Raw genomic sequence first — 14,856 nt, 5'->3', positions numbered from 1 at the left:
CTCTCTGCTCTAAATGGCTAGTCAGCCAGTCTTCCCAAGCTGTTATTCTAGAGCTGCCTCTGCTCTCTGCTCTAAATGGCTAGTCAGCCAGTCTTCCCAAGCTGTTATTCTAGAGCTGCCTCTGCTCTCTGCTCTAAATGGCTAGTCAGCCAGTCTTCCCAAGCTGTTATTCTAGAGCTGCCTCTGCTCTCCTCTGCTCTAAATGGCTAGTCAGCCAGTCTTCCCAAGCTGTTATTCTAGAGCTGCCTCTGCTCTCTGCTCTAAATGGCTAGTCAGCCAGTCTTCCCAAGCTGTTATTCTAGAGCTGCCTCTGCTCTCCTCTGCTCTAAATGGCTAGTCAGCCAGTCTTCCCAAGCTGTTATTCTAGAGCTGCCTCTGCTCTCTGCTCTAAATGGCTAGTCAGCCAGTCTTCCCAAGCTGTTATTCTAGAGCTGCCTCTGCTCTCTGCTCTAAATGGCTAGTCAGCCAGTCTTCCCAAGCTGTTATTCTAGAGCTGCCTCTGCTCTCTGCTCTCCTCTCTGTGCGAGTGAGAATGCCTCAGTGACCCAAAGACTTGAACATGGTTAACTTCAGAGACATATCTGTATTAACTGTTAAACAATGCTACTATGAGCATGCAGCATATCATTTGCAGACAGAATGATCAAATAACAGAGATATTGTAATAATGTCTGGAATATAGCATGTTTTTAGAATGTCTTATTCTAAACTAAACTAAACAGCAGATATCCTGGAGATGCAGAGGACCAGATAACATGGAGATATTTAATTAGGGGGTTTCATTTTGTACTCACTATCTACGGTATCAGTCAAAGGTTTAGACACACCTACTCATTCCAGGGTTTTTCTTTATTTGTACTATTTTCTACATTGTAGAATAATAGTGAAGACATCAAAACGATGAAATAACACATATGGAATCATGTAACCAAAAAAGTGTTTAACAAATCAAAATATATTTGAGGTTCTTCAAAGTAGCCACCCTTTGCCTTGATGACAGCTTGGTCCAGTCCTGACTGATACTGTAGTTATAAATGGAGAATTTGAACCATATGTTTTATTCTCTCCCTCACTCCAGATCAACTGTGACTCTGCTATGGATGATGCCACGTCCAATCATGTGGACTCTCTGCAGCAGTCCCAGGAGTCGTCCAGCAGTGCCCTGTCAGAGGAGACCACGGCCCTGCTGCCCCACCTGAACAGCCCTGCACTGGAGATGGCCTGCTCTGACTCCATCCAGCTGCCTGAGGTGTGACCAATCGGGGGAACAGAATTGTGGTGCTCCGGCTCTTTCTAGCTCCTTATTCTCCTCTTTATACCTCTTTTTACCTCTGCTGCGCTCTGTCTCGCGCATGTTTCACACAGAGTTGGTGGTGGCCTCCTCTCTCTGTCTGCCTGTAGGGAGTGAGCTGTAGCTGGTGTGCAGTAGGGGGCACTCTCTCTGTCTGCCTGTAGGGAGTGAGCTGTAGCTGGTGTGCAGTAGGGGGCACTCTCTCTGTTCACATCTCCCTCCGTCTCCATCTCTTTCTCTCCACTTGTTGTGCTGCTCTGGGTGTGTGGGTGCTGTGGTGGGCTAGCTTTTGCTCCTCTGATTGGCTGGTTTGTGGTGCTTAAATGTGTGATTGGGGGAGAGATTGTCAATGCTCACCTCAGGCCAGGTGAAACGTCACCTCTCAATTTGGAACCTGAACACTCAACTGAACTCACTGTTAAATTACTGAGCACTGGACACCAGCCTCCTACTCTGCGTGGCAGACCCATGTGTGAGTATGAGCTAGTTAAGTCCGCTTCATTAGAGAGCATTGTGACGCAACACAGAGACATGCATTAGATTAAACCAGTGAGCACAGTTAACCAGGTAAACCATACTAACATGCAGTCACTAACAGCTTCAATTGTTATCCATTATCTACCACTACTAACCTGTGTAACCATGGTGAGGATGCACTCTTGCTCAACAAGTCTTCCACACAATGTATAGTTCTGTCTAGGTTTTGTATTGATAGTTTATGCTGCTCATGTTTGTCCCCGGAGACCCCATTTTGAATTGATTGTCTCATACACAGTGACACAGGACCTACTCCTGGTGATTGTGTGAACGAAACTGAGATGGGGAATGTTCAATGGGGGCTGCTCTGTGAGAAATAACACCCCATCTTTTCCCCAGTAATGTGAATGGAGCTTCCGTATGAGCTCATTCCTGTCCCTCCTTACACCTATCATCTCAATATCAGCCCAAGGACATCTCTCCATCACAGGCCCAGGTCTTAGTGTAATGAGCCCCGGATAAAACCATTAATACTATTACTCATCCCTCCACGACGGCCCAGACGTCCACCCACTCCTAAAAGTGTTCTGTAATATAGCCACCGAGACGTACTGGCAGCCTGCCACACTCTCCTTAATGCATGAGACTCTTAAATAGAGGAAAGACAAGTCCTTTCAATTAGATGTTCTAGATCCCCCTGTATCCTCACTCCTCCCTCTGCACTCCCCACTCCTCCCTCTGCACTCCTCCCTCTGCACTCCTCCCTCTGCACTCCTCCCTCTGCACTCCTCCCTCTGCACTCCTCCCTCTGCACTCCGCACTCCTCCCTCTGCACTCCTCCCTCTGCACTCCTCCCTCTGCACTCCCCACTCCTCCCCTGTACTCCCCACTCCTCCCTCTGCACTCCCCACTCCTCCCTCTGCACTCCCCACTCCTCCCTCTGCACTCCCACTCCTCCCTCTGCACTCCCCACTCCTCCCCTGTACTCCCCACTCCTCCCTCTGCACTCCTCCCTCTGCACTCCCCACTCCTCCCTCTGCACTCCTCCCTCTGCACTCCCCACTCCTCCCTCTGCACTCCCCACTCCTCCCCTGTACTCCCCACTCCTCCCTCTGCACTCCTCCCTCTGCACTCCCCACTCCTCCCCTGTACTCCCCACTCCTCCCTCTGCACTCCCCACTCCTCCCTCTGCACTCCCCACTCCTCCCTCTGCACTCCCCACTCCTCCCCTGTACTCCCCACTCCTCCCTCTGCACTCCTCCCTCTGCACTCCCCACTCCTCCCTCTGCACTCCCCCACTCCTCCCTCCCCACTCCTCCCTCCCCACTCCTCCCTCCCCACTCCTCCCTCTGCACTCCTCCTCTGCACTCCCCACTCCTCCTCTGCACTCCCCACTCCTCCTCTGCACTCCCCACTCCTCCCTCTGCACTCCTCCCTCTGCACTCCTCCCCTGTACTCCCCACTCCTCCCCTGTACTCCCCACTCCTCCTCTGCACTCTCCACTCCTCCTCTGCACTCTCCACTCCTCCTCTGCACTCTCCACTCCTCCTCTGCACTCTGTACTCCTCCCCTGTACTCCTCCCCCTGTATCCCCACTCCTCCCCCTGTGGACGTGTCTTGCATGAACATTGTTGACTCGTTTCCTGTAATATGACTCACACTGTGGGCTAATGCAGATAACTGCCCTGTCACACAGCACAGCAGTCACTGATGTGGATTTATGTTCCACTGTTACATTTGACAGTGTTCAGTACTACTGTGCTTAGCAGCTGGCTGCTACGTTTCTTACAACTGTAATTTACAATTAAACAAAACCTAGTCAAAACCTTTATATTGACCATAATGATGATTTTTCTTTTCACAAACTTAACCTTCTCGTTTAGTCTTTTTCTTAACTACTCTAGTCATTCATCGTGATCCATAATTCAGTAGCTTGATCCATCCAAATGGCTTGGACTGCGTCAGAGTGCAACACATCTCATCTATCTTGAAGGCCTGTTAGCGCTCAGCCTGTCGTCTGGTCACGTCAGTGTGTTATTACCCTGAGGGTCTCTCTTAATGGCAGGCCAGCTCCATAGATTGATATTGGCCCTTCTGTTTATTGATTTGCCTTTCTCTAGAGACACACAAACTTAGAGTATGAACTGTGAGGTGAATATCCATCTTTTGAATTATGCTGACCAAGTCTCCCTCTTCTATAGTTAAGAATAGTGTATTCTTTAATGTTATATATTGTGGAAGCCAGTAATGTTTCTACTTCAGGCATAGATAAAGGTTAAGTAGTTATTCCCATAAGGGCTGTTGCTGTGGCAACCGTAAGGTCTCAAGAGATGGAGTGATTTTGTGTGATTAGTGTTATAATACAGTGGTTCTCAAACCTCTCCTCAGGGAGGAGTACATTCATGTATTTAATCTATTCCCGAGCTTGCACACCTGATGTCAACTATATAGCGAGGCCTTGAATAGGTGAATCAGGTGAACTAATTCATGGCTACAACAAAATTGTGAAACACCTGGGTGTCCCTGAGGAGAGGTTTGAGAACCACTATACTCTATGTTGAATCTGCTCCTGAACAACTCCTGCTGGCTGTGTTGAGCAGGATGTGGTCAGCATGACGGCGGCAGACGAGCTGAGCAGCAGTGTGAGCACAGACACAGGGTTTGGCAGCAGTGCCCCCGCACTGCCCCCGGACCCCCCTGAGCTGTTTGACCTCACAGACTCTCAGGACCCTCATGACAACCTGGACCCGGCCCCCCCTCGGCTGCCGGCCATAGACACCCCGCCGGGGTCCCTCTGTGAGGAGGGGGACTCCCCTACGACCCTGCCCCTGCTGCCCCCATCCCAGACAGCCCCTGTGGCTCTGTGTGTGAGGAGGACGTGACGCTGGCGCTGAAGGAGCTGGATGAACGCTGTGAGGAGGAGGAGGCCGACTTCTCTGATATGTCCAGGTAAGACCTTTACTCTGCTAACTTTACTCTCCAATATCAGAGGACCTGTACCAGTGGCCAAATGTGCAGTGGTTGTGGCCTCTAGTCAGATATCAGTTTGTATGTCTTCAGGTGTATAAATTAGCCATTACGTATTGGCAGGTATAAATTGATCCTATCTCTAGATTGAAATTCTGGTAACATTTGCATACCTGTTTTCAGTTCATACTTGCATGTGGACAACCATATTGACAAACGGAATCTGTGGGGAGTGAGCCAGCAACTGGAGTAAATATCTCAGGTGCCACCTACTGCCAATGTGCCCTTAAGCAAGGCACTACCCCCTAACCTGCTCCGGGGAATTGCTCTGCGGCTGACCTTGTGGTGCTCCCAACCTGTGTGTGTTGTGGATCTGGGTACTGTGACAGCAAATATTGTATGTACAGTGGGACAAAAAAGTATTTAGTCAGCCACCAATTGTGCAAGTTCTCCCACTTAAAAAGATGAGTGAGGCCTGTAATTTTCATCATAGGTACACTTCAACTATGACAGTCAAAATGAGAAGAAAAAAAACAGAAAATCACATTGTAGGATTTTTAAGGAATTGATTTGCAAATTATGGTGGAAAATAAGTATTTGGTCAATAACAAAAGTGTATCTCAATACTTTGTTATATACCCTTTGTTGGCAATGACAGAGGTCAAACGTTTTCTGTAAGTCTTCACAAGGTTTTCACACACTTGCTGGTATTTTGGCCCATTCCTCCATGCAGATCTCCTCTAGAGCAGTGATGTTTTGGGGCTGTTGCTGGGCAACACGGACTTTCAACTCCCTCCAAAGACTTTCTATGGGGTTGAGATCTGGAGACTGGCTAGGCCACTCCAGGACCTTGAAATGCTTCTTACGAAGCCACTCCTTCGTTGCCAGGGCAGTGTGTTTGGGATCATTGTCATGCTGAAAGACCCAGCCATGTTTCATCTTCAATGCCCTTGCTGATGGAAAGAGGTTTTCACTCAAAATCTCACGATACATGGCCCCATTCATTCTTTCCTTTACACGGATCAGTCGTCCTGGTCCCTTTGCAGAAAAACAGCCCCAAAGCATGATGTTTCCACCCCCATGCTTCACAGTAGGTATGGTGTTCTTTGGATGCAACTCAGCATTCTTTGTCCTCCAAACACGACGAGTTGAGTTTTTACCAAAAAGTTATATTTTGGTTTCATCTGACCATATGACATTCTTCCAATCTTCTTCTGGAGCATCCAAATGCTCTCTAGCAAACTTCAGACGGGCCTGGACATGTACTGGCTTAAGCAGGGGGACACGTCTGGCACTGCAGGATTAGAGTCCCTGGCGGCGTAGTGTGTTACTGTTGGTAGGCTTTGTTACTTTGGTCCCAGCTCTCTGCAGGTCATTCACTAGGTCCCCCCGTGTGGTTCTGGGAGTTTTGCTCACCGTTCTTGTGATCATTTTGACCCCACGGGGTGAGATCTTGCGTGGAGCCCCAGATCGAGGGAGATTATCAGTGGTCTTGTATGTCTTCCATTTCCTAATAATTGCTCCCACAGTTGATTTCTTCAAACCAAGCTGCTTACCTATTGTAGATTCAGTCTTCCCAGCCTGGTGCAGGTCAACAATTTTGTTTCTGGTGTCCTTTGACAGCTATTTGGTCTTGGCCATAGTGGAGTTTGGAGTGTGACTGTTTGAGGTTGTGGACAGGTGTCTTTTATACTGATAACAAGTTCAAACAGGTGCCATTAATACAGGTAACGAGCGGAGGCCAGAGGAGCCTCTTAAAGAAGAAGTTACAGGTCTGTGAGAGCCAGAAATCTTGCTTGTTTGTAGGTGACCAAATACTTATTTTCCACCATAATTTGCAAATAAATTCATTAAAAATCCTACAATGTGATTTTCTTGATTTTTTTTCTTTCTCATTTTGTCTGGCATAGTTGAAGTGTACCTATGATGAAAATTACAGGCCTCTCTCATATTTTTAAGTGGGAGAACTTGCACAATTGGTGGCTGACTAAATACTTTTTTGCCCCACTGTATGTGCTAAAGTTGGAGTATCTGTGTGTGTCGGTCGGTGTTGGAGTCTGTGTGTGTGTCGGTCGGTCGGTCGGTGTTGGAGTCCCTGTGTGTGTCGGTCTGTGTTGGAGCTGCTGTAATGGGTGACCTCATCACTGGCTCGACTCCCATTTGGGCTGGGTGGGAGCTGAGGGCATCTCTCTGAAGGTGGGCCAGCTCAGGCTTCTCTTTGCCTTTTTATATACATACTCATCAAGGTGGACAAACTGGTTAGAGGACACTGGTCCTCCGTGTCAGCTACAAATCAACTCTATTCAACGAGAGATTTAGAAACCATGCACACACTTCTTGCTTGTTCATTCAGTACACACACGTGTTTAAGTGAATGTTCCCTCTCTCTAAAACCCAGGCAGTATGATAGATCGCTAGAGGGAATGGCAGTGCTCCAAATGATCCTCCCCCGGAAAACAAAAGGGCTCTGCGCGTGCATGATGTGCGTGCTAGGCAGAAAGCTTAAATCAGTAGACGGCTGTACTTAGAGCTTCCTTCGGTGAGGTTGGGGCCTTGCTCTGTGTTGCTACGTATGTGTGTGTCAGTTCTGGGCTCAGAGCCCTGCTCTGTAGTCATGTTTGGGATGGTACGGTAGGTAGTGCAGTGTTCTAGGCAGGCTGGCAGTGAGATGCAGTGTTACCGTGCTGCAGAGAGAGGGAGGGAGAGAGAAGCGCTAGTTAAGGTGAGGATGAGGACGAAGACTGTATCCTCCACAGCGCTCGGCAGCGCAGGTATCAGATACTTCTACTCCGTCTGCTTCATCAGGCTGTTTGGTCCCACAGGCCTGTGAGTATCAGTGTGTGTGTGTGTGTGTGTGTTAAGATGGTAAAGTGCCATGTGTCTGTGATCTGGCTCTGCAGTAGATCTCTGCTGAAACAACACTGCAGCAAAAACATCTGCAGTGAGAGGATGAGAGCGATGTATAGAGAGAGTGATGTTGTTTTGGTTGTAGTCAGAGCTAGTGTGTGTGTGTGTGTGTGTGTGTGCGCTTGTGCATTCAGAATGAGGTGAATCCTGTGTGTGTTTGTGTCAGTAGTACTGAAACTGACCCTGTGTGTTTTCAGTCAAGATGAGGGTGATCAGGATGGTTTCCCAGAGGTCCAGGCCTCTCCTCCCCCCTCGCCCTTCCTCTCTGCCATCCTGGCAGCTTTCCAGCCTGTTGCCTATGACGACGAGGAGGATGCCTGGCGTGTCCATGTCAACCAGATGTTGTCGGACACGGATGGGTCCTCTGCTGTGTACACCTTCCATGTGTTCTCCCGACTATTTAAGGTGAGAGAGGAGGAGTGGGATATATTTAGTGTATGTTTTGTGTGTTTATTTATGTTTTGTGTTTGTTTTGTACTGTATATACACTGAGTGTACAAAACGTGTAGACCATCTTTCTATGACGGTCTTACCAGGTGAAAGCTATGATCATTTATTGATTTCACTTGTTAAATCCACTTCAATCAGTGTATATGAAGGGGAGGAGAAATGTTAAAGATTTTTAAGCCTTGAGACAATTGTCGACATGGATTGTGTGTGTGTGCCATTCAGAAGGTGAATGGGCAAGACAAAAGATTGAAGTGCCTTTAAACAGGGTTTCAGGCTCAACAGTTTCCTGTGTGTATCAACAATGGTCCACCCAATGCATTGGAGTCCAGATGGGCCAGCATCCCCGTGGAACGCTGTCAACACCTTTTAGAGTCCATGCCCTGACAAATTGAGAGCAAATGGGGTGCTAGTCAATATTAGGAAAATGTTCTTAATGTTTTGTACACTCAGTGTATTTGCCATGTGTGTGTGTGTTTGCTCTGTTGATTGTGTTATTGTCTATAGAGCATGCAGAGGAAGTTTGGCGCCATCACCCACTCGTCAGTGCGTTTTCTGGGAGAGAGGCTGCAGCGAATGGGGAACCAGTTCCTCAGCTCCCTAGAGGTCATGACCTCACGCTCCCAGTGCCCCACGGTGCTGCTGGACGCTGAGACGGTGAGTCTTCCCTGCCAACCCAAAGATTACAACTTCCTTAATAATCTAAAGATTATATTGCATCATCTCTCTGGTTTCAAAAGGGAAGGATGACAAAGCTAATTGTAGCATGCTTTTTAGCGATAGCAGTAGTTATATAGTTAGTCGTACTTGTTATGCATGCAATTGCATGTGTTGCATATTGCATGATGGACAGTATAAGGGTCTTTCTATAAACTAGGGTAGCAGTGAGGATTTCCTGCGGTGGACAACCTATTAATAACAGCTGTTGAAATGGCATTGATAATAATCTGCCAGTTTTTCTGCCGTTTATCTAGGTGTACAGTATACGTTTAACCCCTTCTCATGGTTCGTGTCTTGACTACTGTATAAAATAAATAATTTGACTACTGAGTTATATTGTATGCTCAACATTTTTTTTAAATATTATTTATACTTATACAATTTCTTAGCGAAAGATTTTGCTTAACAAGTAATAAATAAAAACATCTGAAAGTTGGCAGTAAATATGATTGGATCCCCTGTTTTCAGCACCTTCCCCTTGCGAGGAGAACAGCACTAACCACGTTTCCATCCACACTTAAGTAATACCGTTAAAAACTCATTATAATCACAACTAGGGTTGCACATTTTGGGGAATATTCATAGGTAGAAACATTCTGTGGGAATTAACGGAAATATATGCTAATTAAATTAATACCATTTAAATGTAGATGTTTTATGCATTGAATATATTTGCCATATCATATGGAGACAGAAGAATAAACATTTTATCTTATCATAAGTAGACATAATTACAAATGATTAAATCCTTCCAATAGAAATGTTAAACTATTTAGTTATGAATTGAACTTTAATTAAATGAGTTGACTCTTCACTTGGGATGATTTCACTGGACAACAAAAGAAAAGGAATATTGGATGATCCCCAATGATCCATCGCATCTCCCAAAACCATTTTCAACATACGTCTAGAAACGAAAGCTTTGGTTGTCTTCCTCTCAGGCTTCCATGTCTTCTCCCTGGACCTTCTCAATGTCCACCTCTTGATCATCAGACTGAGGCCTCATCTTCAATGTCACTTTCCAACCTTGTTGCAATGGCTAATGCTAAAGGTTTCAGACTGCTTACCACTCTCTCCCAAAATACATCATCCAGGAAGATCCTCTTGATGGGGCTGTCTATATCGGCAGACTGTGATATGGCCATTTCTTGGTGAGACTCCTTCCCCTCCAGGAGACTGTCAAACATGATGGCAACATTGCCCCAACGGGTGTTGCTGGGCAGCTTCAATGTGGTGCTCTTATTCTTCTCACTTTGCTTGGGGAGGTAGATTGCTGCTATAACTTCATGACCCTTCACATACCTAACCATTTCCTTGGCTCTCTTGTAGAGTATATCCATTGTTTTCAGTGACACAATGTCCTTGAGGAGCAGATTCAATGCATGAGCAGCACAGCTCGGGAAACCATGTAGTTTATCGGGCTATAGTTGAAATAAGTTATAATGAACTTCACAGGGTGGTGAAAGTGCACAGTGATGAGCTTGATGCTCCTTTCCAATAAATATTAAGGGTCTTATTCTGATGACTTGATCAATGCTTGACTGCTGTTTGACAAAAAGAATTGTGACAAAACTGTCGGTAGAGTTGAAAATGGATGGAAACTCATTGAACTTTAGACTTTTATTCGGTACATCAAAACTTAAGCGAGTTTGGTGGAAACAACACTGGTGGGTAAATGTGCATATTTTCTTTAAGCACAATTTTTAATATTGGCATGAAAATCAGTCTGCAATTGGATGGAAACCTAGCTATTGAACCTTTTTCTTAAATGCTTTAAAAGATTGGAGAACACATTGAAAGGGATCTTGGACCATTTTTTCATGTAGAATCTTTCCAGATCCTTAAGATCCTTCTGTGCTTATGGACTGTATTTTTCCATTTAACCAGAGATTGAGAAGACCATTGCTAAAAGTTGGTTTTGTGGTCAATTAAAGGTGCAAATGCAGAAATCGCTCCATTTCCTGGTTACTAAAATTGTAATAGTTTGCCTAATTTCAGTTTGTGACAAAACAAGCAAGTATAGTGTAGAGAATCATTGTACTACTGTGAAATATATTTTCAATAACCAAAAATATTGTATTTTCAGCTGATGTACAAAACCGAAAATAAAAGACACAAACGCATAGAATTAACACACACAGAACAGATCTACCGCTTCTTCTGACACTTGCTTTTAATGAGAATGACAAATCTTTATCTCACAATTCTGTGTGAAGTTTAAAATGGATGGAAACACATTGAACTTTCAATTTTATACAATACACTTGTGAAAAATGACATTGTGTGTGCTACATCAGACTGATTTTTCTACGCAACAGATCAGTTTGGTGGAAGCACCACTGGAGTGAAAATGCACATTTTCTTTATGCAGAATTTAGAATATTTGCATGAAAATCTGACACCAATTGGATAGAAACCTAGCTACTGTTATAAAAAAAGTTTGGTCCAACTTGGAAGTTAGGTACTATATTTATTGAATGTGTGTTGTCGGGTCTGTTTGTGTCATAGTTGGTCTCATGTGGACTGCTGGAGACTCTGAAGTTTAGTGTGCTGGAGTTGCAGGAACACCTGGACACCTACAACGGCAAGAGGGAGGCGGCCGAGGAGGTGAGCTCTCCATCTCATCCTCATTTCCAGCTACACAGTACATACTCTCATCCCTAGCTACAGTACACTCTTACCAACTGTTTCCTGAATCCCTAGATCACACAATCCCACATCCTTATTCCATCCAATTATGGCTAATGATCGTACCACATATCTGTACTCGGACCATCCCTGCACCAGACCACTGGTTGTACTTCAATAGGCTCAATGAGGCTCTAGATTACACATCATTTCCCCTCCAGATCAGGGAGGAAGAGGCTGAGAGAACACATCCGTGACAATGAACTGAGTCATAAGGAGGTAAATGGGTTGTGTGTCTCATCGTCGGGTCAGCCATTGTATCACAGGGAGGAGTGGATTTAGCGTCTACATTGCTAGCGACATCCCCTGCTGACGGGCTAAAAATATTCTCTGGCGCTCCTAAATCAGTTAGAGGGATGGCGGGGGGGGGGGGTAAAGAGGACAGATGTGATTGTGAGAGAGAGAGGGCTTGGGGATGCTGGGGTGCTAATTGAATGAGACTGGTGCGGTCCCTTGAGGATTGATCGCCGCCCCACTGCAGTAGAACAGACCCTCTTTAATTCGCCAAGTACAGCGCTCTTATTAAATCTACCCAACCCCTACACACACACACAGTTAAAAGAAAAGTAGACTGGCATAGGCTGGTATCAATCTCATGACGTATTCACACACTCCCTTCCTCCCTTATCTGATGCCCACAGTGGCTGGAAAACTGCAGGAAGACGTTTGGCGACAAAGATGGCAACCAACGACCCAACACTCAGGCACAGGTATGACTAACCCACACACATCTGAACACAGCATTGAAAAATGTGTATAAAAATGTGACTACAAAGTCTTTTTTTTTTCATGTGTGCCTTTTCTAATGCAATCAAACACTTGATAAGCATGGGAATGTGCCTATTGAAACATTTTATTTGAGAAAATATATTTATATCCCCTCATCAAAATGTTTTAATTTTCTACAAGCTCATTGACATAATTAGAGCCTCAAAGGAGACAGTCTCTTACACATCCTTTGGTGACTGAACCCTGGTCTGTCCACTGGTCCTAAAGCCAATATTACTTCAGCTCATCATAGTAGATGTACATTTTATTACGTTACAGCCTTATTCTAAAATCTATTTAAAAAATGTTCCCTCATCAATCTACACACAATACCCCAAAGTGATGAAGCTAAAACAGGTTTTTAGAAATGTTTGTACATTTATTTCTGTTTGATAAAAAAAAAAAACATTATTTACATAAGTAATTCAGACTCTTTGCTATGAGACTTGAAATTTAGCTCCGGTGCATCCATTGATCATCCTTGAGATGTTTCTACAACTTGATGGGAGTCCACCTTTGTTAAATTCAATTGATTAGACATGATTTGGAAAGGCATACACTTGTCAATATAAGGTCCCACAGTTGACAGTGCATGTCAGAGCAAAAACCAAGTCAGGAGGTTGAAGGAATTGTCCATAGAGCTCCGAGACAGGATTGTGTTGAGGTACAGATCTGGGGAAGGGTACCAAAACATTTCTGCAGCATTGAAGGTCCCCAAGAACAGTGGCCTCCATCATTCTTAAATGGAAGTAGTTTAGAACCACCAAGACTCTTCCTAGAGCTGGTAGCCCAGCCAAACTGAGCGATCAGGGGAGAAGGGCCTTGGTCAGGGACGTGACCAAGAACGCGATGGTCACTCTGACAGAACTCCAGAGTTCCTCTGTGGAGATGGGAGAACCTTCCAGAAGGATAACCATCTCTGCAGCACTCCACCAATCAGACCTTTATGGTAGAGTGGCCAGACAGAAGCCACTCTTCAGTAAAAGGCACATGACAGCTCGCTTGGAGTTTGCCAAAAGGCACCTAAAGGACTCTGACCATGAGAAACAAGATTCTCTGGCCTGATTAAACCAAGATTGAAATCTTTGGCCTGAATGCCAAGCGTCACGTCTGGAGGAAACCTAGCACCATACCTATGGTGAAGCATGGTGGTGGCAGCATCATGCTGTGGGGATGTTTTTCAGGGACTGGGAGACTAGTCAGGATTGAGGGAAAGATGAATGGAGCAAAGTACAGAGATCCTTGAAGAAAACCTTCTCCAGAGCACTCAGGACCTCAGACTGGGGCAAAGGTTCACCTTCGAACAGGACAACGACCCGAATCACACAGCGAAGATGACACAGGAGTGGCTTCAGGACAAGTCTTTGAATGTCCTTGAGTGGCCCAGCCAGAGCCCGGACTTGAACCCGATCAAACATCGCCGAAGAGACCTGAAAATAGCTGTGCAGCAACGCTCCCCATCCAACCTGACAGAGCTTGAGAGGATCTGCAGAGAAGAATGGGAGAAAATCCCCAAATACAGGTGTGCCAAGCTTGTAGCGTCATACCCAAGAAGACTCTAGGCTATAATTGCTGCAACAAAGTACTGCGTAAAGGGTCTGAATACTTATGGAAATGTCATATTTATTTGCTAAAATATTTTGTCTGTTTTTGCTTTGTCATTATGGGTTATTGTTTGTAGATTGAGGGGGGGGGGGTAAAACCATTTTAATCAATTTTAGAATAAGGCTGTAAAGTAACAAATTTTGAAAAAGTCAAGCGGTCTGAATACTTTCAGAATGCACTGTAGCTGATCTGAGGTCAGCCGGGTGCCTCAACTGCGTGGTCTCCCCCTGTCCCCTGATATTTTTAGTATTCTGACCACACTGCTGGGGGTTATAGATTTCTGCTTGCTCCCCTCCCTCTCCCCCTTTCTTTCAGGTCAGAGGACATACTTGGCTGTGAAAGAGGAGCTATTCCAGACTAAAGCTCTGTTGTACTGTGACAAGCAGAGGAGCACATACTCATTCACCGTTCTCTTCTACATCACCCCCTCCCACTTCTTCCCCTTCTCTTCAGATTCTCTGTCCCCCTTCTCTCGCTCTGTCTACATCCTTTGTTTTCTGTCTCTGTATTTCTACACTGCTTTGAAAACACTGACCAGCTGATGTGAGCTGTGTTCTCTAAGAACCATTGTTGGGACTGAGCCCCCCTGCCCGGAGAACAGGTGTTAGGATGGAGTGGTTGTTAGAGTTGTGATGTGAAAGCTCACTAATTCTTGGTCTTTCTCTCTTCCTGTTTTTTGTTTGTTTTTTTGTGACCTGCTCACCCTCTTGCTTAGCAAATGGAAAAACTAGCAGTAAGTGGTTCTCTAAGTATTATAGACTCTAATATAATCATGATGTCCGGACAACACGCTTATCATCTCATCCCTCTCCATATGTACCTGCTGCCGTCGTCAACCAACAACGGCCTGGGCCCTCCCACTCTGACTCCACCCCTCTCTCATATAACTCTGCTACAGTCCCCATCTACCCAAATCATACTGTTTATCATCGTTATTTATGCATTACTTTTGGCTTCGCCTTTGACTGAATCATCTTATCAACTTC

General features: G+C 45.5%; 1 protein-coding gene across 1 annotated transcript in view; it reads left to right on the top strand.

Moving 5' to 3' along the window:
- Window positions 1-14,856, top strand: part of fryl (furry homolog, like) — a 78,489-nt gene that overhangs the window by 61,476 nt on the left and 2,157 nt on the right. The window contains 8 exon segments of the mRNA XM_029632966.2: window positions 1,079-1,249; window positions 4,369-4,570; window positions 4,573-4,717; window positions 7,840-8,047; window positions 8,597-8,746; window positions 11,318-11,416; window positions 12,139-12,207; window positions 14,586-14,603. Of these exon segments, the coding sequence (XP_029488826.2) occupies window positions 1,079-1,249; window positions 4,369-4,570; window positions 4,573-4,717; window positions 7,840-8,047; window positions 8,597-8,746; window positions 11,318-11,416; window positions 12,139-12,207; window positions 14,586-14,603 (1,062 nt within the window).

The sequence above is a fragment of the Oncorhynchus nerka genome, linkage group LG24 (assembly GCF_034236695.1).
Source record: "Oncorhynchus nerka isolate Pitt River linkage group LG24, Oner_Uvic_2.0, whole genome shotgun sequence".
NCBI classification, from domain to species: Eukaryota; Metazoa; Chordata; class Actinopteri; order Salmoniformes; family Salmonidae; genus Oncorhynchus; species Oncorhynchus nerka.
This window is presented reverse-complemented; position numbering and strand designations above follow the sequence as displayed.